At 34.1% G+C, this 24,046-nt stretch overlaps 1 protein-coding gene across 1 annotated transcript in view; it reads left to right on the forward strand.

The window, feature by feature from the left end:
• LOC122735681 (contactin-associated protein-like 4) overlaps window positions 1–24,046 on the forward strand; it is a 583,309-nt gene that overhangs the window by 514,551 nt on the left and 44,712 nt on the right. The window contains 3 exon segments of the mRNA XM_043977415.1: window positions 2,080–2,207; window positions 17,935–18,105; window positions 19,076–19,294. Of these exon segments, the coding sequence (XP_043833350.1) occupies window positions 2,080–2,207; window positions 17,935–18,105; window positions 19,076–19,294 (518 nt within the window).

A 24,046-nucleotide genomic window follows, 5' to 3' on the forward strand; every position in this document is an offset into this window, starting at 1 on the left:
AGAGCCATGAGTTTGACTAGATGTATTCTGAAGTCCTTTCCAAATCGGAGATTCTATCTGAAATTCTATCAAATGACTCACCTTAGGTCATACAAGTAGTTAATAACTGAACCATGATTAGAATGCAAGTATCTTGAAGCCTCATCCAGTTATTTTTCTGCTAGGACCATGATGATGAAGCAAATTATCTAAAATGTGTCCACACAGAACTAAAATTGGCAAAGAAAATTGTTACTTAGACTTACAAATGACTTTTTACAATTGTTACAGGTGCCTTTTCTACCCAATTCATATTGACTTTATTTCTCTTAATCATCAAATTTCTACGATCAAGTCATAATTGATTGTGTAAGAGAATTTCAGAATTTTATTAAGTTATATTTTATTTCTCATTGTTTACTTATGTAAAGAATTAATTGTTATTTGAGATTTTTATGCCTCAGCGAGCACTGGCCTGGGGCTCTGCAAACTGCACAGTGCTCCACCTACTGGTTGTAGCCATTGCCATGGCGCTGGCAGCTCACCGACACCTACATGGGTCTGGCAAAATTATAATGATTGGAAGCCTAGTGATGTCAGTCATGTGACTGTCAGAGCGGCCAGATAATTGGTTGGGGGCCATGTGGGGTTTCTGGGAATGGGAAGAATTTGCCATTCTAACTGGAAGCTGGAAGGGGACAGGAGCTCTGCTGTGTATTCTCAGCTGATTCCTGGGTGGTGGTATTTTTCAGGTTGTATAATTTCCCTTTCCCCATTTTATTTCCTTTCCTTTGATCCTACTGATCCTGTTTGTGTTTTTTTTTTTCTTTTTAAGTTCGTTCCTGTTAAAATAAATCCTGTTCTGTTTCGAGGGAGGCTGCCGGTCTCCTTCCTTGCCCCAATATTGCAACGAGCCGCTTATCTAACACTCACCAATTAAAAATTGGTCCCCACTGGAATTTTAGTACTGAAAAGGAACTTGGAGCTCATGTAATCTGTGACGTTTAAAATCTGTGTGGTTGCTTTATTCCTGTCCCCTGTGTAGGGAAAGCTAGCTAGGGTTTACTTATAAATTAGAAGCTTTAGGACCAGTTTGGGGGCATTAAGCATTTTTAAAGCATACCAAATATCAGTAAAGAGAGAACACGTGGATTTCAGAAAGTTAAGAAATGTATCTATCCTAGAGGAGAGATAAGAGTCTGGCCTGGCCTGCTTCTTCCAAGAGTCCTCTGCCACTAAGAGCCTTTTCCCAAGATGAACTGCTAGTCCCTGCTTTGTCTGAGTCCCGAGGAGAGGTGGTCCATACACACTCTTTCAAGCTAATTGGCTAGCATCACCCAAATCCATTGGTTCACTGGACTTGAAGACGGTTCTGTGTTGAGATCAGAATCCACAATCTCTTAGAACACACCCTCTTCAGAATCAGTGAAGTCAGTCAGTCTCAGTCCAATCAATCCAATCAATATGGGGCCTTTGGGCATTGTCAAAGCCCATTATTTTCTTACAAATCCAAGTGTCTCACTTTTTTGCCTAGAAACTGAGATACAGAATGGTTTCCAAGGTCATTTATCTAGCTACTACTAGAATAGAAACTAGAATCAGCTTCATACTTTTTAAAAAATCAACGAGATGCAAAATACTGAAAAAATCTTAAAATAAATTTGTCATATAGTTAGAATTAAAATTGCTTAAGTTTAAGCCAGTAAGGTAATTTTTTTTAGTAAGGCAATAATTTATGCATACATAAATATCAAATAATAACTGTACAGTGACTAAATCTAGAAAGCACTTAGCTAATTAATTAGGTCAAAAATGTAATCTCACACTTGAATAGATGACCACACTTCTAGGCCTGCCTACTTACTAATATGTTGTAATTTAGATGAAAAATGAGCTTTGTGCTCTTAAATACTCTAATTAAAAAATGTGATTATGTTTACAAGCCTTCAGATGAGCAATGGTTTATCCTTTTCTGGTATATGTAAACAAGTTCACATCTTGATTTTTAGGAGTTACATGGAAAATATATTTTTTGTTTCTATGACAAGAATGTTAATCAGGATGATTTAAGGATGGTTTGCTGTATTTTCCATTTTTCAGGGCTAATGATACTGGATTCCTTTCCTATAAAGAACATCTGCCAGTAACTCAGATAGTAATTACAGATACAGACCGACCAAACTCTGAAGCAGCTTATAAATTGGGGCCCTTGCTTTGCAGAGGTGATAGTAAGTATTGACAAGTAGATTTTGTTTTTTGTTTTGTTTTGTTTTGTTTTTCTTTGTGGTCATATATTGTTAATATTTTATATAAAATTAGGCTTCTATCCTTGAGATTTACCTTTAGTGTAATAAATACTTCAGGAGAGAAAATTATTTAGGGTAATTAAAGAGACAGAGAGAGAGAGAGAGAGAGAGAGAGAGAGAGAGAGATAACTGCTTTAGGGATAGGCTTGAATGACATAATGATAGGATTATATTCACCTAAGATTATAGATTAAAGTGAATTGAAATATTCATTTACTATATTAATTAATTAATTAAAGAAATACTCAGTAACTGAACTATAATAGGTAATGTGCTGCAATTCTGACTCTGGTCAGATATTGAGAAAAAAGATTGATTAACCATCAATTCTAATGCTTATAGTTATGATTCATACCAACAAACTTGAATTATTAAACTTTATTTTTCCACATATGAATCCTTCTGAAATTTTGCAGAAACAAATATCATTTTCCAACTGTTACTATTAGAATTGAGTTTGGAAGCTAATGACAATATTATCAAATAAATTATGAATTTGTATTTCAATTTTGCTTTTATAATTCTTAATGCTCATAATTTTCAATTTCAGGTAATATTATATGTGATTGTATAAATATCTTGGTTAGTGGTAAATAAAATAAACACAAATACTCATTCATAAGCTGATTTTCAACAGTTTTCTCCTCTAAAAATTAAAATCATTATGGATGAAACTGAGAAAAATGTACTTAAATGATGTGCCTTTCTAGAAATGTCTGGCTTTCAAATGATTAAAGTAATTATTTTGATTATATAAAATATAGAATGTACTTCTAGTTTGCATGCTGGTTTGTTGAGCTAGATATGGTTTGATAGTTATATTAACAACTTACAACGGAAATGGTGTATTTTTGTTTGAAAAACAAGAAATGATAGGTTTATCAGAAATAGATGTAGTTAAGATAGAAACCTTGTCATGATGCCGAGCAAAGATTAAACGCTTATTAATATGTATTTTGCTCAGGGCTTCACATGCCAGGGAAGTATGGAAAATATAGAGGAAGAAAATATGAAAATAATTAAGGTGCTTGACTAAAATAAATAAATTATTGGAGACTGAGAAAACAATTTTTATATTTGTTTGATTTTAAGTTGGATATTACCTAAACTACACTGAAGAGGCAGAGGGGTGAATTTATTATTCATCAAAATGATGATCAGATGTCATTCATGCAACCCTGAGGACAGAGTCAATGACAATAGACTTCAGCTGGAGAGTAATATATTGAGATTTAAAGAAGGTTATACATACACCAAGTGTTAAAAATGAGTTGCTGAGAAACGATGTGCCTTTTAAAATCAAGTTACTCTCATCTGTCAGAGATACATATGGGAGGTATGCAGTTGCCTGAAGCAAAGATGATAAACTAATCTTCCTTTCAGTCCTCTGTTTCTGTTAGTGGCATATGGTTGTAGATGGATACAAAGCTGCTATGACTATGTAATAGCTAAGCTAGTGCTTCCTTTGTTAACAGTGTTCCCTTAATTTAAAGGGGAAATCAAATTATTTTAATATTCTGACAGACTTAATATGTCAAACATGCAAAATATTTAAAAGCAGAGAATGACATATTTTATAATTGAATCTGGGCCCTCCAACATAGAAACAAAGAAGTCAGTGAAACCATAAGAGAAGTCAGTATATACCTTTAGAACTACCACCACTGAGGCATTTTGAAAAAAATGGCTCATACCATCATTCCATTCTTTTCCATTACCAAGGCTTGTCTTATGCTAGAATGCTATAGTACTTGAGCAAATTTGGTAAAGGCATTATTTCTTCTTTATCATCAGACAAGTGAAGCAGATATTAGAGTCTATGACTACCACATATGAGTATATCTATCAATGGAAAAAACAGCAAAGAATCTCTTTGTGCTAGTTGGCAAGTATGGATAAGCTGAAGCAAAATTAAGTGTGAGTGGCTGAGGGGCCAAATCCACTGGATAAAAAGTAAAGTGTGTGGATGGAACTGAAATGACCACTGAAACCTAAATGTCCTCTAAAAATAATGTGGCAAGACCTGAGATCTGAGGAAATACCTGTCAATTTACTTTCTGATAATAGTGACAGTCACATTATATAGTCAACCTAAAACCCTGAGAAGCTAAAAAAATGCAATAAAATACAGAGCTAACTGTACAGTTGCCCCAAGATTTTCCCAATAGCTCGTGTATTAGTGCTTTAGAAGTAATAACATTTTGAGAATACAGGTCTCATCTGAATATGGTTCAAGTTTGTGATTTCAGTGATGTAGGGTGGAAATGCTCTTTTCTATAAAGGAAAGGGAAGTTAATAAAACACTGGATTTACCTTTCAAATTTGCTAGTGTCCTATGTTGATTTAGCTGTTATATATTGAGGCAGCTGGTGGCACAGTAGAAATAGCATCGAGTTTGAAGTCAGGAAGATCTGAGTATAAATCTGATCAAAGACACTAACTAGGTTTGTGACCCTGGGGAAGTCACTTAACCTCTGCCTGCTTCAGTAAAATGAGGCTAACAATACCTAACTCCCAGGGTTATTGGTAGAAATCAAATGAGATAGTTCTTTTAGAACAGTGCCTGGCACATACTAGGCACAAAATAAATGCTTGTACCCTTTCTTTGCTTCCCCCTATATTGAATTGCGTGTGTTTATACATGCCAAATATGAAGCTTTATTCAGATGGGGATGGAAATATAATTAGAGTTGTGTTTTTTTTTCATTTCAGAAGATTATTTTCCTTGCTGACATGGCAATGAGAGAGTGGATATTTCTATATAGAATTGAAAAGGAATTTGCATCTATCAGCAAATTATGGATGGAAACCATAATAATCTTACTTCATTGTTACAGTGTATTTAATCACACAGAATAATTATATCAATTATGTTTGAACAGATAAGATATAAATGAGGGGATGATAGAGAAGGAGCAAATCTTGCCTAATATTAGCTAGAATATCTCTGTAGTTATATCTGATGAGAAAAAGAAAAAAAAGAGGGTTTTAAAAAACTGACCTAGGGGCAGCTAGGTGGCACAGTGGATAGAGCACGGGCCCTGGATTCAGGAGTACCTGAGTTCAAATCCCACCTCAGACACTTAACATTTAGTAGCTATGTGACCCTGGGCAAGTCACTTAACCCCAATTGCCTCACCAAAAAAACCAAAAAACAAAACAAAAACAAAACAAAACAAAACAAAACAAAAAAACCTGACCTAAACTAATCTTCTCTTGAGCAATAAATAATCAATCCAGGATGAGAACTGAGTTCTATTAATCTTTATAACAAGTGTATTTCTTCTCAAATAACCATTTCAAATTTCCATGTTCTATAAAAATAATATAGCCAGGATCTAAAGATCTAGAGAAATAACTGCTAACTTAATCTGATTATAGTGCCATAACCACATTAAATAACTTGAAATTGTGAGTACCTGGAAGAAATGTTTCCTAAAAGAATGAGAAAACAGTATAATACCCAACAAGAGTTCACAAATGCTCTATGTAATAGAAGTATTTCAGTGGTAAGAATGGAGGTCTCATTTACAGAATATGATTCAAATCTGATCTCATTGTTGTAGTGATTTCCTGGGGTTGGAAACTGTCTCGACCAATGCAAATTCATAATTTATCTCTAATTGCCAGTCTTAAAGAGCTATGAGAAACACTGAGAGGTTGCGATTTGCTCATGTTCACATAGCTATTATGTGTCAAAGGCCTGACTAGAACCCAAGTCTTCCTGACTTCATGGCTCTATGCATTCACTATTCTTTCTCATGAATAGAAAGTATTTATTTTCCTATGTATGCAAAATACATCTTGAGAAAAAAGTATTTTAAAAGTATGAAACAAGTAACTTGAGTAAAACAAATCATCAGGTTTTCAGAGCTCTCAGTAATTTAGTTTCGTGCTATGACCTAGACAATTATGACTGAGGTCTGGACATTTTTATATTTACTTGCTTCCCTTTACTCCAGTTCCATCTTTCTATACCTCTGTGTCTAGTGTAAGGTTTTAAGATTTCCCTTGTATGAACTAAAATGTAATATAATAAGCCTTTTGTTTTCATTACTGGGCCTATATGACCCATTTGTGAATTTCTAAATAATTGAAATAGACTAGGACACTTTTAGAACGTACCTTCCAGATGAATTAGGGTTCACATATACCTTCCTCATTTGTACATTGTTTCTCTCAATGCAGCTAACATTAGGCTTAGTGAGGTTTTTGGCTTCCATGATGCACTCTTTGTTTTTTTTGGTGAGGCAATTGGCATTAAGTGACTTGCCCAGGATCACACAGCTAGTAAGTGTCAAGTGTCTGAGGCTGGATTTGAACTGAGGTCCTCCTGAATCCAGGGCTGGTGCTTTATCCACTGTGCTACCTAGCTGCCCCCATGATGTACTCTTTACTCAAAATAAAATTGAGGGCCACTAAAATTCTTGATTTTTTTTCTTATAAACTATCCATGCCTCACATGTCTCTTCCTTATAAAATCTATATTTTAAACCCAAGGGTATGATATAGTTAGTGTATCTGATTAGAGTTTCTTTTTTGTTCTACCTTATTGAGAACTTTAGGAGTCTGATTCTGACTCCATTATTCATTATTGTAGTTATTTTTCCATTTCTGTCATCTAAAAACTTGTTAAATATGTTTTTTTTTTGTGGGGCAATGGGGGTTAAGTGACTTTCCCAAGGTCACACAGCTAGGAAGTATCAAGTGTCTGAGACCATATTTGAACTCAGGAACTCCCGAATCCAGGGCTGGTGCTTTATCCACTGTACCACCTAGCTGCCCCCAAACATGCCATTTTTTTGTCATTAACAAAATATGTATTTTATTTTTTTAATCATAAAGTTATTTTATTATTTTCTAGTTACATGTGAAGATGGTTTTCAACATTTGTTTTCATAATATTTTTAGTTCCAGGGGTCAGCGAGGTGATGCAGTGGATAAAGCACTGGCCCTGGATTCAGGAGGACATGAGTTCAAATCCATTCTCAGACACTTGACATTTACTAGCTGTGTGACCTTGGGCAAGTCACTTAACCCTAATTGCTCCCACACACACCAAAAAGAATAAACATAAAAAAATTTAGTTCCAAATTTTTCTCCCTCCCTCCCTTCTTCCCCCCCTCCACAAGACAGCAAGGAATCTGATATAGGTTATATATGTACAATGACATTCAACATATTTTTGTATTAGTCATATTGTGAAAGAAGAATCAGAACACAAGGGAAAAAACTCAAAAAAAGCAATCAAAAAGTAGAAACAGTATGGTTCAATCTGAATTCAGAATCCACAGTTCTTTTTGGTGAATGTGGAGAACATTTTCCATCATGAGTTCGTTGGAATTGTCTTGTATCATTGCACTGCTGAGAAGAGCCAAATATTTCAAAGGTGATCATCACACAATGTTGTTATTAACACAATATTTTTAAAAATATTGTTAAAATGCCAAACCTCAAAGAACCAAGAGTAGGTCCATGAATAGAAGAAGGAGGAAGAGAAGGAAAATGATGATGAAGAAGAGGAGGAGGAGGAGGAAGAGGAGGAGGAGCAAGAGGAGTTTGGCATGACTTTCTCTTGATTACATTTTGATAGAACACTGGGAGACTCATCTTCATGAGTTCAAATCCAGCCTTAGATACTTACTTACTAGCTGTGTGGCCCTGGGCAAGTCACTTAACCCAGTTTACCTCAGTTCTTCATCTGTAAAATGAACTTGAGAATGAAATGGCAAATTACTTCAGTCTCTTTGCTAAGAAAACCACAAAATGGGGATACAAAAAGTTGGACACAACCGAAATGACAAAACAACAATAACAAAAACTATACCTTCCAAAATATATGTAGAATTTTTTTCCAGAAATTGAAAGACCTTTTGCTTATAACATAAAGATTTCATTCTCTTCCATATTTTGTATTGGAGACAATATCAGCTTTTGTTCACTTTGGTAAAACCAACCAAAACTTGAGCCTCATTAAATATAAAGAAGTCTTGAAAATGGTTAGTGAAAGATAGAAACATTTCTTAAAAAGTATTTAAAAGAAGTATAATATCATAGTTCAGTATAACAGCATCATTTTAAAAATTGAATAATTAAAAAAAGTAGAGTTGAACTATTAAAACTGAAAATGTTATAAAAACCCACTACAAGGCACTCAGGGTTCCAAATTTTACAATCAATTATTTTAAACTCAGGATATTTAAATATGAAGGCCAAGTTTCTGTACCAAGAAATATTTAGGAGTACAAACCTGGATGATTAAATATCTAGAGGGTTTATTATGATTATTAAAAGCCCTAGAAATACATTTCTTGCCAATTTTTTTGCCAGAAAAATATAAGGGAAAATAAATGAGAGTTGAAAAGGATGAATTTGGTGTTAAATGTGGTTGTTATAATTTCAGAGAATGGCAGTAAAGGAAATAGGGAATGAATTTGTTATTTCATTGCTATGAAAACCTCACTTGTAACTCTCCACCATTCAAGTGGCCTTCTCCCCTACATCTTGCCATCTTGGAGAGTTTCCCAGATCACTGAGAGATTAAATGACCTACTCAGGATGATACACTAAATGTGTCAGAAGGACACAAATCCAGATGTTCTTAGTTTTGCGGCTACTTCTCTAACCATTATTCTCCAATGCCTTTCAAATAGCAATGATGTAATGAATAATATAACTCTTAGGGGATAATAATTGTAAAGCATTTAACAGTGTCTGGCACATAGTAAATGATGAAGATGAAGATGATGATGATGACTGCAATGCCAATGATGATGATGAAGATGACAACCAGCATAGAATGAACCCTTTAGTGTGTTAATGTGCCTGGCAAATAGTAGCTCTTTAAAAATGGTAATTGATTGATTTATTGGGTGAATCAACTTTTTTATTTCTGATATGAAAAGAATGCATGAATTAATTAACATTAGTAACTAATTCTTTCACTTATATGCCACTTAAATTATTTAATTGTATTAATATATGACTCATGAGTAATTGTTATCAGCAATGTCTGCCATCTATTCAATTCTTCTAACTCAGTACTAACGTCAGTTGTTTCTATACTGCAAAGGAGTGTATGTGCTGTCAACATGTAGCTGTAAAAAATGATTAAATTTCTGTGATGTTAAAATCATAATTTCAAATTTTTATATCCTTTACATTTTTATACTTTGGTTCAGTTAACTTAATCTGTAAAATGAAGAAGTTGACTAAATGCCCTCTAAGGGATATTCTAACCTTAAATATGTGCTCTTTAAACTATTTTTTTTTATATTTTTTTGGCTGATCCTTTCACTGGAGTGGGACACAGTTAAATACTTTACTTCAGAAGTTCTTCCCTTCTAGCTGTTTTAGGGATGCAGTTCTTTGTATGGGTAAGAGTAATCATGAGTAGCAGTAATGAAATAAAGCACTTATGTCAACATGAATTTCAAATCAGTGTATCTATGTATAATCTGACTTTGGATATTCAAGTTGAATATATGTACATTTATTTATTAGCTATTAATACAGTATCTAAATATTTATTCACAAACCCAGAAGCAAATATAAGAATAAAACATTCATGAATATATCATCCTCTGAGAAAGCTCATGAACTGTTCTCATCATGTGGAAAGATTTTATTTGGCTTTATTGGCAGAGAGCTGATCACTTTCTATATATCATGCTAGGTTTATTTTTAGTGTTTTTTGTTTTAAAAAAATCACATATGACTTTATTCTTTTTATCCATTGATTTTCAAACTAAAGCATGTATATGATTTTCAGAGAAACACTTTTTCTTTTAGATATTATTGTTGTTGTTTTATATTTCATGCAACTTTCCATAAAGAAAAGACTGTTAAAATACTAATTTGCATATAAATAAAATGAGAAACTGTTAAGTTATAAAAATAAGTATATTTGTGCTCTGGAAAAAATAGAATTAATTATACTTCAATTTGTCAGGGATCTGTGATTTCATCAATGTTAGTATTCCCTCAATTGCCACAGATCCTACAACCCCTCTATTACAGGGTAGATAGTCTTTGAAAATTGCTGTGATCAAAAAAAAATAACTTTACCCTGTAGCCAGAACAGTGATAAATATCTCCAAATACTCTTGATTTATATAATAATAAGCTTAGAAATAGTTCCACCTCAAAAATTATTGTAACTAGTATATGTTTTATACGTCTTAAATATTTAAAAGTATGATTTAGACTATAGCCAGTGGTTACCTTTCCCTCATATTTCCCAACCTTCTAGTCCAGATTTCAAAATTAAAATAGATATTTTGAATATCCTTTGTAAATTTAGAAATCATGTTATTTTCTTCTTTATGTGTTTTTGACAGGGATAATAACATATATTTTTAGAAAACCAGATTATAACCAAAATGGTCTCTTTTCTTTATGTATGGAACTATATTCATGTAGGTTATCATTCTTCTATATACATCATAATTTGGGTTTCCACTGTTTTCTACTATGAAATATTATAGGCCAAATGGCAGTCAGTCATCAAGCATTTATTAAACACTGACTGTGTGCCAGATAGCAAGGTGAAACAGAAGATATATCACCCAGCCTGAAGTCAGGAAGATGGGAGCTCAGATCTGGACAGGACTGAAAGGATTGTATGACAGAGTGTACCACATTATGTATTAATCACTGGTAGTACAAAGAGAGGCAAAACACAGACCATGCCTTCAAGGAGCTCACAATCTAATGAGAGAGACAACAAGAAAACACGTATAAAAAAAGCTTTATAGAGAATAAATAGTTAATAATTAACAGAGGGAAGAAGTAAGAGGTACAGTATTGGGAATGGCTTTCTGTGGAAGGTGGAATTGTGGTTGGGTCTTGAAGGAAGTCAGAAAAGTCAGAAATCTGAAGTGAGTTTATTGAATATGGGGGTGAAATGTTCAGACCTGTATTTTAGGAAAAGCATTTTGGTAGCTTAATAGAGGTTGGGTTTGAGTGGGGAGAGACATGAGGCAGGCAGACCCACCAGCAGCCTATTGCAATAGCCAAAGCATGAGGAGATAAGGGCCTGGACTGGGGTGGTAGCAGTATCAGAGGAGAGAAGGGAAGATTTTGAGACATTTTTCAAAGGTGAAATTGACAGGTCATGGGAAAAGATTGGATGTGGGAAAGGATGAGTAAATGAGGAGTCAGGAATGGAGTCTTAGGGAATGGAAGGATAGTGATGCCTTTAACAGAAATGGGGAAGTTTGGAAGGGGAGAATATTTGGGCAAAAGATAATGAATTCATTGTGGATATACTGAAGGTCCACATTTAATATTTCTATTGGACGTCCAGTTATCTGATTTCTGAAAAGCAGGAAATGCAAGACTGTAGGTCAGAAGGGAGGCTAGTTCTGGTTAGGTAGATTTGAGATCTATCAACATAGTAATAATAATTAAATCCACAGGATCACCAAGTGAAGTAACATAGAGGGAGAACAGATGGCAGCTCAGAACAGAGCCCTGTGGGACTCATCTAGTTATTGGGCATGACCTGTATTAGATTCCTGCAAAGGTCACTGAAGAGTGGTCAGATAGGTAGGAGGAAAACCAGCAAAGAGTGGTGGCCTAACAAGCTAGGTAGAAGGAGAAGATTAAGGAGAAGAAGGCAGCAATGTCAAATGTCTACCGAGAAGTCAAGAAGCATGAGAACAAAGAAAAGGGCATTTTATTTGGAAGCTGGGAAATCATCAGAAATTTTGGAGAGAGCAATGGTATATTATTACCTATATTAAAAGGTTACTATGTCTATGATATTTGTTAGCAAATAAACAATCATTTTATGATTGCTATCAGCTAACATTCTCATCATCATTATCATCATTAATGTCATCAGCAGCAGCATTACATGGATAGAGCACAAGATCTGGGGTGAGGAAGACTGGAGTTGCAATCTGGCCTCAAATTTTTACTACCTGGTTTACCAATAGCAACTTATTAAACTTCTGTCTGTATCAGTATCCTCTCTTGTAAAATGATGGTAATAGTATGATCTACTTCCCAGAATTGCTATGAGGATGAACAAGTGATACTTGTAAAGTACCTTGCAAACCTTAAAGTGCTACATAAATGTTATATAAAAATAGTAATTTATTATGTAAAACATCATTCAGATTCTGTTTTGAACTTGTGGTCATTAATATGTGGGGAAAGCTGAAAGATTCCCTTTTCACACCATCTGTAAAAGAAGAGTTTACTAAACAATTAGTTTAAGCAAGATTAAAAAAAATCTTTAAGGGGGCAGATTATTTTTAGCATTATTATTTATATTATTTCCTTCAGAGGAAAATAGATAGATAGGGTGAATGTTAAGAATTCCATTTATAAATTAGAGGCAAAAGGGTAGAGTGACTTGCTTATCATCCCATGGCTATCCTGGCAATGGAAACTAGGTATCCCATCTTTTTGTTCAGTGCTATTTCCATCACTACACCAACCCACAGTTGCTGTTGTTTTTTTCTGTAATCAATAGATTAACTGAAAAAAATTATTAGTTATCCTCTTACCACTCTTTTGAATAACTTCATAGAAAGTAAATGTGCTATTTTGAGGTGTTGCATTTGTTTACATTATTTAGTAGATACTACTGTCTTTTTATTTCACCCAGATAGCATAATATATCTCCAAAGCATAGGGAAAGAAAATTGAGAAAAATGTTTTGTTTCTGAAAACATATAGACCTTTATTGTATTGCTGAAACTTTTACATTCATGCCAACAGCAATCTATCCAAATATCCAATGAAATGTTCATATATCACAAAAATGAGCTAAAGTCTGAATAATGAGATTTTAGGATATATTAAATAATGAAGTAATATCATAGCTTCCTTTCAGTATTAGACCTCTTTTTGTCAGGTTCCTTCTATCTACTTACCCTCACAGCTGCCTGCCTCTCTGCAAAATAATAATAATAATAAAAAAATAAAAAAATATGGCATTCAGAGCCACATTCTCTAGCTCTGGCTGTATTTTTCTTCAGCAAATTATTATTCTTGTGGCACAAGTTAGAATACTCCTTGCTTCCCACTGCAATTTCAGTCAATATCCTAATAGATGTCGTATACCAACCCACATGACATTTTCCTTTATTTCTTCAGGATTTCCATACCTACCTTAGTTTTCCTTCACATCTCAATTTCTGACCTTATTTAAACTTTCCATATATATGTTGATGTCCCCTCAAAAATCCTAATCTCACAATTCTTTAATTTCCTCAACTCCTATGACCTATTCCTCTGGTCTACTTTAGGTGTTTACAGGGATAGTTTCTCTCTTGATCTCACCATGATGACATAATTCCTTTAAGGGAGCTCCCTTTCTTTTTGGGGTTCATCTAGACTTGCTTCTTGAACTAGCATGTTGGTTCTATCATTAGTTGATTTTGCATCCCTGTTTAGAAGGCCATATGATTTGACAGAGATCTATTGAAGGGAAAATGAATGTTAAAAACTGGCTTTACATGTAATTAGAAAAAAAATAATATTAAAGAAAGAAATTAGTTTTGGATACTAGTAGAAAGAATGGTTTTCCTAGGATTGAGGATATGAGGGGGAAGTACCAAAAATACTCTCAGGATATCACCAGAAAAGCAAATATTTAACTTGGGTGAGTATATAATGATTGTGGTATCCTCAGCTGATCCATCAAACCCTAGGTTCAACTCACTTCCAAAGACATGTGCTTTAGATTAAGATTAAAGGATATGTACTTTGGCATGAAGTAACATTCTCTAAATTAGTCACTTTGGACTTGGACTTTGGGATCCTGATGCAGTTTTCTTATTGATACCATCATCCAAACCTTAGGGTCAAGTGTAGGAGAAGGCACCATCAAGGAGGACTAACCATTGAGAAAGAAAAGCTTAACCCCTTAGTGCATTTTTTTTTGTAGGACAGTAGGGGTTAAGTGAATTGCCCAGGGTCACAGAGCTAGTAAGTGTCAAGTGTCTGAGGCCAGATTAGAACTCATGTCCTCCTGAATCCAGGGCCAGTGCTTTATCAACTGTACCACCTAGCTGCCCCCCCCTTAGTGCATTTTAATGTGAGAGAACTTCTTTTCCAATCACTCCCATATATGTCAATTATAAGAAGAATCTTCAAGCCTATCTTTAGATTTCCATCCAGAGGGCAGAGATATTCTCTCCTTCTGGTAGCTATTATGCCTGCCCTGTTATATCATGCTATGTTATCTGTTACATCTTGAAAGATAATAGTAAGAATGTATACTGTCTATATATCTGACACGGAACCTAAGGTCCTTGGCTATCTATTCAGTTTTGTGTTTCTTTCCCTGAGTATATATGATTGAACAGTGAGCTTGATATGTGTGTTTTTCTGGCCTTGGTGGCAATTGAATGAGTTCAAGATGTTCAGAGCTCCTGGGTCCATAAGCTAATTTCTCAATAGGAATTGACCTCTGAAACAACTTCTCAGATAAGATGATGAAAATAAAAGGAATGAGCCCAAGTCATGCTTTGACTGTTTAGAAGAGAGGAACTTTGAATAAGTTTCTCAGACAGTGCAAAACTGAGATGAAAAAGAAATACCTACTCAGTAACCTCAAAAATTGATTCATGTTTTTAATATTTTAAATATCAACCTCCAGAAAGTATGTAATATGTGTCAATTTACTGCTTCATATTCTGATTTGTCAGTGCACACTGTCATCTGTGTTTTAAGCATTTTTTTAAGTAGAAGAAATAAGTAGCTGTCTATTTTGTCATTAAGTACTTATCTCGAAGAAATTTTGTGAATTATTTTTAGGAAGGCCCTAGATATGATTTAAGTAGATGCTTTATGAAAAATTTCCCTAGGATCCTGGGGTAAGAATATTAAAAAAAAATATCCTGGATGCTCTCTTCGGGTTGAGATTTTCCCTAGGACATGAATCCAGAATGTATGAGCTTAGAGCCAGGGCCACTTAGTCAGAGAATCTATTTCCTCTAGGTTCACTGGGCTTCTGTTCTTTATTCCTGGTTTATTCCCTCCTCTTGCTTCCTCCACCCCTACTCACATTCTGTTGAATAGAGATAGTCAAAAGTATACAAATGAACTGACTGGGTCCATTACAAATTGATGCTTGCTAATCTTAATGGAGGTCCTCACTTCAACAAAACAATTTTACTCCTCCCTGATTATGTTTTTTATCCCACTCAACAGAGACTATTCCAAACTTTCTTATCTTTTCTCAAGCTTCTTTTATCAGGTTATCAAACATGCAGCCCACAGATTATTTGTGGCCCACAATACTCCTTAGTGTGACTTGAACCAGATTAAAATATAATTGGTAAATATTTATAAAATAAAAGAAATATAATAAAACATAGATAATACTATATTTTAAAACTATATCACTGTACAGCCTATAATTATCTTTACATACTGATTAGTGGCCCCTATTGCTATTTGAGTTTGACATCACTGTCCCACTCTGTTCATCCTTTCAACCAAGTACTTCACCGTGGATAAAGCATCAAGTCAGGAAGACCTGAGTTCAAATCTCACCTTAGATAATTACTAGCTGTGTGACCCTGGGAAGTTATTTAACCCTACTTGCCTCAGTTTCCTCATTTATAAAATGAACTGGAGAAGGAAATGACAAACCACTCCATTATGATTACCAAGAAAACAAATTGGATCATGAAGAGTCTGAAATGACTGAACAATAGCAAAAACCTTATCTCATATTTCTTGAAAAATAGGCCAGTCACAATGAACTTTTATCCCTTGCCATCCATTCGCATTTTTCCTTTCTTTACTCATTCTTCTGCAAGGCCATGTACTTTTTTTGTAATTCATTGCTCTTTTATTTGGAAGATTGCCCCCATAATCATCCCTTTGTAAAATTTTTAGTCATTGGTTTTTCACTATATCATATATCCAGCCCTTATCTCTCTCCTGAAATTCAGTTGTATATCTCCAAATGCTGAGTAGATATTGAAATTGTCACAAGTCATGTAAACTGGCATGAGATCAAGACTTTAAAGCGATTGCAGTAGCAGAATATGAATGTTGATCATCATTCTAGCTAGGTATATCTTTTTTTTAAATACTAAAATGAATAATTTCGGTAACACTTTTCCTTTATAAAAATACATTCATTTTTCATGAAAAATCCTTTAAATAGAAGGATTGTGTCATGAATCATGAATGGGTATGGAGCAAGTTGTTTAAAACTAAAACATCTGTATTTATAATTGATGTCCCTAGAACTTCCTATTGGCAACACTACTTCCTTATAGAATATATAGATAGAACCACAGTTCATTACTTCACTAATGCTCCTCATCTATCAGTTGGATCTTAAGTCTGATGTCACTCCTGTCATTTCATGATGTTATATTACATTTTATCATAACATTTTACAACATGCTCCTTCATAACAAAATACTAAGATAAACTGCAAAGCTACCCACAATGTTTTCTCAATAGGGAATCCACAAATAGGCAGCAATAAAAATGAATATATGGATAAGAGAAGATAACAAAACTATATATGTATATGCATATATATCCATATACTTCAATAAAATTTAACATTGAATTTTTCATACATGTATATATATATATGTATGTATGTATTCCTAGTCACAAATTATCTACACACACACACACACAGAATTCACTGATATTATAGTTGGCAATAAATGAATCTTTTTTTTTTTTAATTCCATGACATAGGGGGCAGCTACGTACCTCAGTGGATATAGCATCAGCCCTGGATTCAGGAGGACCTGAGTTCAGCCTCAGACACTTGATACTAGCTGTGTGACCTTGGGCAAGTCACTTAACTCTCATTGCCCTGCAAAATAAATTTATATATATATTAATAAATAAATAGAAAATTAAATATAAATAAATAAATTCCATGACATAAATATGAATGATGAAAATAGTCCCTTCCAATTTAAAATTTTATTTTCACAATACTTTAAAAATAGACATAAAAAGCATGTTCTTCCTTGAGCTTAAATTAATTAAGAATATTGTTAGCATGTCATAGGGGATAGAGCACTGGGCTCAGAATTAAGAAGCTATGGGTTCAAATTCCACATCTGATTCTAGCTATGTGAGCCTGAGCAAATCATTTAATCTCTTTGTGCCTCAGGGAATTCCCTAGTATTTATCTAAGTTATTTATGTTTTGTAATATACAGTGATGAAGGGAGACCTCACACCAAGAATTTCCTATTGTGGTTAAAAACAAATTGGGTAAGACTGGACTCATGGTTTTCATTTAGAAAAAAAAATCAAAATTTATTAAAGAGAAAGAAATCCATAACTATCAAAGGAACTTAGTTGGACATTGTACTATACATATGTTGGCTCTGCAATAGAATCAACCATAGATAAATTTAAAGTTGGAAGAAACTTTAGCGTTCACTTAGTTCAGCTCCTTCAGTTTCCATATGAAGAACCTGAGTCCCAGGGAGGTTATTTAAGGTCACACTGGTTTTGCTATTCAGAGTGACACGGGCTCGTGAAATGAGAGGACTAAAAAATAAACTCATGATTGTATATCTGTATGATTTTAGTAAACATGTTAGAAATATTAAATATAATAGTCTATTATTTTGATTCTTAAATTTATTTTCCTTTTTTCTTCCATTTTTCCTTTTATCTTTTCTTTGATGGAACAGGATCATTTTGGAATTCAGCTTCCTTCAATACTGAGACATCATACCTTCATTTCCCTACCTTACATGGAGAACTTAGCGCAGATGTGTCTTTTTTTTTTAAGACTACAGCTTCATCAGGTGTATTCTTAGAGAACCTGGGAATTAAAGACTTTATAAGGATAGAGCTACACTGTAAGTCCCATACTTTACAAAAGGGTATTTGCTAGGGGATTAAATTTATTGGGAAGCCAGCCCCTTAGCTAATCGAATTTTGAAAGCATCCCTTCTCTTTTAGCATTTCTTAATTATGGACATATAATTCAATACTTTTATGAATTTAAGAATCAAGAAAGGAAATAAAGCAGTTTACTATTAAGAACTTGATGTTCTATGAAAATCATCTCAGTCTTGCATAGTGCCACATATCCTTTTCATTATCTTCACTTGATATTGATTAAGATAACTATAGATTAAATTCAGACTAACAGTTGATTTTAAAATGATTTTTTGTAACAATGCATTGGGGGCAGCTAGGTGGTGCAGTGGAAAAAGCACTGACCCTAGATTCAGGAGGACCTGAATTCAAATCTTGCCCCAGACACTTGACACTAGCTGTGTGACCCTGGGCAAGTCACTTAACCCTCGTTGCGGCACAAAAACAAACAAACAAACAAAAGACACACACAAAAAAAACCCCAATGCATTAATAGTTAGTTTTTTTTTTTCTGAACAAGTGAAGCAGTGGTTTAAATTTCATGCAGCAATAGTCTACTGTTAATTATCTACTGTCAAATTGTTGAGAGATCATTTAAGTGGAATTAAGTTCTTTTAAATGACAAGAAACCAAATTTCTTTAATTTCCATGAATCACCTTTAAATAAATTCACCATTACTGCCCAGATCTTACTTGTATTCATGCTAATTATAAGCAAATATCTTTAGTATTAAATGAAGTTTGAGGATAATCTTTCTGAAAGCAATATATTCCATAAGAAAGACTCACCTGCCTATTCTAGGATGCTTTTCCTGCATTTTAAATACACCTTCACTTAGGCATAGCACAATCTGTATTCTGTTCACCTAGGGTCCTCTTATGATTTAAGATACAAAATTCTTATCTATGTGAAATAACTTGAGCAACTACCACATCTGCCATTTCTAGCTCCAGCTGAAGTGATATTTTCATTTGATGTGGGGAATGGACCATTTGAAGTTATGGTGCAATCACCCACTCACCTAAATGACAATCAGTGGCACTATGTAAGGGCTGAAAGAAATATTAAAGAGGCATCACTTCAAGTGGATCAGCTCCCACAAAAATCACAGCCTGCCCCAGTGGATGGACATATCCTTTTACAGCTCAACAGTCAGCTATTTGTTGGTAAGTACTCCTCTGAGCTATTTTGCAATTGGATTTTGTTATTTTGTTTGTTTGTTTTGTTTTGTTTTGTTTTGGGGGGTTGGGCAATGAGGGTTAAGTGACTTGCCCAAGGTCATTGCAATTGGATTTTGAAGAACACGTAACTGTTAGGGAAGTGTTAAATATGATTTTGTTGATCTTGTTCAGACCTTTCAGTCATATCTGACTCATAGTGATCCCATTTGGGGTTTTCTTGGAAAAGATACTGGAGGTGGTTTGCCATTTCCTTCTCTAGCACATTTTACAAATGAAGTAACAGACAAACAGGATTAAATGACTTAAACAGGAACACACAGCTATTAAGTGTCAGAGGCCAGATATGAAATTCCTGACTCCCATAGTGGCCCTCTATCCACTGCACCACTTAGTTACCTAAGATTTATTAAAAAAACAAAAGACTGTATTATTATGAATTTCAAACAATTAATTGTACCACATTTAGTTTGCTGTACATTTAATGGGTCTTCTTACCATTTCTATTTTTACCAGTGCCATCCCTCTCTTTATTAGCATCCTTTGTGCACTTCTTACCTACTTTTTATGATTTCACTAGAAAATTTAAAGTCAAACTTCCACTTACTACAGATACATGCTACACATTTCTACCTACAAATGGAAATTTTGATGGATAATAAACAAAATAAATAAAACTAAAGCATATCCCACTGTAATTGGGAGGTGTAATGAATATTATTTCTAGTAGTGTACTATTTGTTTCTATTATATGTAGTCCTAGTTTTTATTAAATTGTTTTACACCTTTATCCATCCAAGACGCAGTTTATATTTGTAACTAAATATTATGCCATTATTCTCTATACCCAGGTATGAGAATTTACCCTAAGTTTAATATTAATTCAGTACTATACCCCACAAGTTAATAGGCCCAGTAAATTCCCATTCTCCCACTCCCTGAAGGAGGCAGAACATTAAGGAGATTCTTTTCTACAATGCTTTATAAACTTATCTCAGTTCTAACCTGCTTACAAAGAAGATTTCAAAATTACTTTTTCTCTACATCACCTGGCATGTTTAAAGTCAGTGCAGAGACATATCTACCTATTAGAAACCAGGTTAAAAGATGAATAATTCTCACATTGTAATGGCATAGCACGGATACTACCATATAGTGACTTCTTTGGACTAAATTCCTGCTGTTACTCTCTGACTTCTCATTGCCTACTCAATTAAATCCTTGCAACCCAAGAGGGTAAGCATATTGAATTTCATAAGTGTATAGCCCTTCTCACAAACTATCAGAGATTAGTGAGATAGCTACTGGAGGAAAGTAGAGAGAAGTTAAAAATCTTGCCTATGAGTATGGACAAAAGAGTGTGAAATTTGAGAAAGTATAATGAAGAAAGAACTAAATGCCAGAAACTGAGAAACAAAACTGATATTGTTTTAATGAGGCAGAAAATAACAGGAGTCTTGTTGGGACTAAGCATCATTGTCCATGGCAAGACAATGAGATGGTAACAACTGAGACTGCATTTTGCTGTTCACTACTACTGTTGGGTTGTTAGTTTATAAGCTTAATTCTCTCTTTTTTATATAATTTAGTTTGTTCTCATTGCCTATAAACATGTAATTATTCAAGATTCAGTGTGCATAGAACATCCATCTATGATATAGTAATTTAGAACATTAGATGGAACACTGGAAATTAAATGGAAGACCTGAGTTCAAATCCACTCTCAGACAATTTAGTAGCTGTGTAAATCTATACAAGCCACTTACCTTCTGTTTTCCTTAGTTTTACCTGTATAATGAGGATAATTGTAGTTCACAATAATTATTGTGAGAATAAAGTGAGATAATATTTGTGAAGTGCTTAGTAACCCTTAAAGTGCTATATAAATGCTAGCTATATTCATGATTTTTCCCTTACAGCTTTGCTATAAATTGTAGTGTAATATTTATTTTTTTTTGGTGAGGCAATTGGGGTTAAGTGACTTGCCCAGGGTCACACAGCTAGTAAGTGTTAAGTGTCTGAGGCCGGATTTGAACTCAGGTACTCCTGACTCCAGGGCCGGTGCTCTATCCACTGCGCCACCTAGCTGCCCCTGTAATGTAATCTTAATATGGCAGGTATCTGCACACTGGATAGAGCACTGACCCTGAAGTTGGGAGGATCTGAATTTAAATGGGACCTCAGACACATACTAGCAGTGTGACCATGGGCAAGTTACTTAACTCCAGTTTCCTTAACAATCTGGGGCCATCTCCAGTCATCCTTATGTATATTTTGCCACTGGACCCAGATGGCACTGGAGGAGAGAGTGAGGTACAATACATCATAAACCATGACATCACCTCCTGGTCCTCTTTGAGAATGCATGACAAACAAAAACAACAACAACAACAACAGATATAACCCTATTGTTCTTTGACAAAATAATTCCCTGGAGACTATCAAGTCACATTTTAGTTTTATGAATTATTGTGTAATTCTACCAAATAGAACCCTAAAACTTGCACTCAGTGCTTACTTAAATTCCCCCTGGAAGAATAAACCTTTGGTATAAACATGCAGCTGAGGTTTTGCCCATAGGTCCCAAAGGTTACACTCTCCACTTTTTACCTCAAGGGAGGGAGAGAACTGAGAAAGTGTTGTGTTTAAATTGGCTTGGGAGGTGTGATCAATGGTTCTACTCCTTTCAGATGGGGTGGCTGGGGGGGGGGGTGGCGGGGAGGGGGAGATTAAGGAGAACCTGCTTCACAGTAATTACTAGTGTTACAGATATTAAATAGTTTTCTGATGTAATCACATTGTGATACTGTGTCCTTTGAATTTGACCAGATGTTCTTTAAACAGTGTCTATGTTAAAAGGAAGATTTATGATTTTGTTAGTATGGGGAACTCCTAGTGTATTTTACTTCATTTGGAACAAGTCACAATAGACTTGTGTCTTAGCTAAATTTTAAAGAGTTTGAGTAGCACAAAACATGTTGTGTTGAGATTTTAAAAGGGTCACACAGCTAGAAACTGTTAGAGATGGAATTTGAGTTCGAAGTCTTCTTGGACTGCAAGTCCAGGTTTGTATACATTAAAATATGTTGCCTCTGCTAACATGTTATACAACTTTTATTTAAACCACATTCTGAAAATCTAATGATCTTCCTGTTTTTTTCCTGTGCCATTGCATGACATACTTAAATTCAATGACCTGTTTCAGATTCCTTTTAATCAGGAAATTATTTAACTAAGAATATGTGATAGAAGACCTTGGAGATAGTTCCATGCCAGCAAATATATTTCTCTTTCCCAGGTAGCTCTAAGTTACAGCAGCAGGGACATTCCAAAAATATTTCCTGACTCATGTAGAAATGGTAGAAGCACTTTGGAAAAAAAAGAAGAAAGGGATTATGAAGAAATAATTTTTAAAACTTTGATTCAAATGCAGTCATTTGACGGTAGATGACAGAAATATTTGTCATTGATGGGAATTCTCTCTTCATAATAATATTGTAATATATTCTGATGAGGGCATATTGGACTTTACAATTAAATGTAAGATTTGGAATATGAATCATTTTAGCAAGGTCTAGGAAATAATGAGTACCATTGTAAAGTTTGCAAACTGTGTTGGAACAGATTTTAGAATTTAGACACTTTGCATAAGAATGAAAGAATATAAAATCTCATATGCATATTTATTGAAATGCTTAGGTCATTGACTCTTCCCTATATTTACAAAATCAAGAACAGGGAAGAGGTATTTTAAAAATTCAAAATTCATGTTACTATTAGAATTGATTTAAGGACCTTTGAAAGAAAAGACAGATGATTCTAACCAAATCTTGTATTTTTAGTCTTTATATTTCAATTTTGCCATTAGAATTTAACCTTGACTCATATCTTTGAGGCATATTTATAACAAAGGGGCTCATATTCATAGTTTTCTAACATTTAAAAAAAACCAACAACACACAGTTAATTATGAGTAAAGCAGAGGCTAGGTAGGGGCCATCCTTTTGTCATATCTATTTTCCTCTCAGTACTTCTGTCACTGATTATAAAAACTGATAGTTTGGGGGTTTTTTAAGTCTTATATTTTTCTGCATATCAATCTAAAGTTTACTTCTCATGGTCTTGTAGAGAACTCCAGGTGAACTTGTTACTGACCTCTATGATTGAGTTGCTGTCATAGCATAACTTCTACTCCTTCCATTTCTCCTTGTTCTCACTGGGAATACCCAAACTCCCACTATAACACCATGTGAGAACTTTTACCTTCTTTCAGGGGCTAATCTTATATTAATTTATTCTCTCCTCAAAGTAGAAAAAGGTACAAATTCCCCAGATATTTGTGGCCAGCCAATCCTTTACCAGGAGTTATTATAAAAGAAGGTATATTTATAAAAATATCACCATTGATTAAAGTAATTATTAGCAAAATCTCAATCTCCTGCTGATTTTATTTTCTTTATATAATCTGATTTCTTTCATGTATTAAAATAAATAAAACAATATATTTTAGACATGCAATTGTATTTCAACTTTGTTGATAAGTTTGTTTTCAATAATGGAATTTAAACAAATTGCAGACATATTGAAAGAACTTAGTGTGCATATATAAAATGGATAAGTGATGACATTTTTCCTAAAATTATAATTTTTCTTGTTTTAAATCCTGTGATAGGACAAAATTTGACATGAATTTCAGAAATATTTTTGTTTTTTACCATTCAATTACTGAGAATGGTTTGG

Source organism: Dromiciops gliroides, chromosome 1, assembly GCF_019393635.1.
Source record: "Dromiciops gliroides isolate mDroGli1 chromosome 1, mDroGli1.pri, whole genome shotgun sequence".
In the NCBI taxonomy this organism is placed as follows: Eukaryota; Metazoa; Chordata; class Mammalia; order Microbiotheria; family Microbiotheriidae; genus Dromiciops; species Dromiciops gliroides.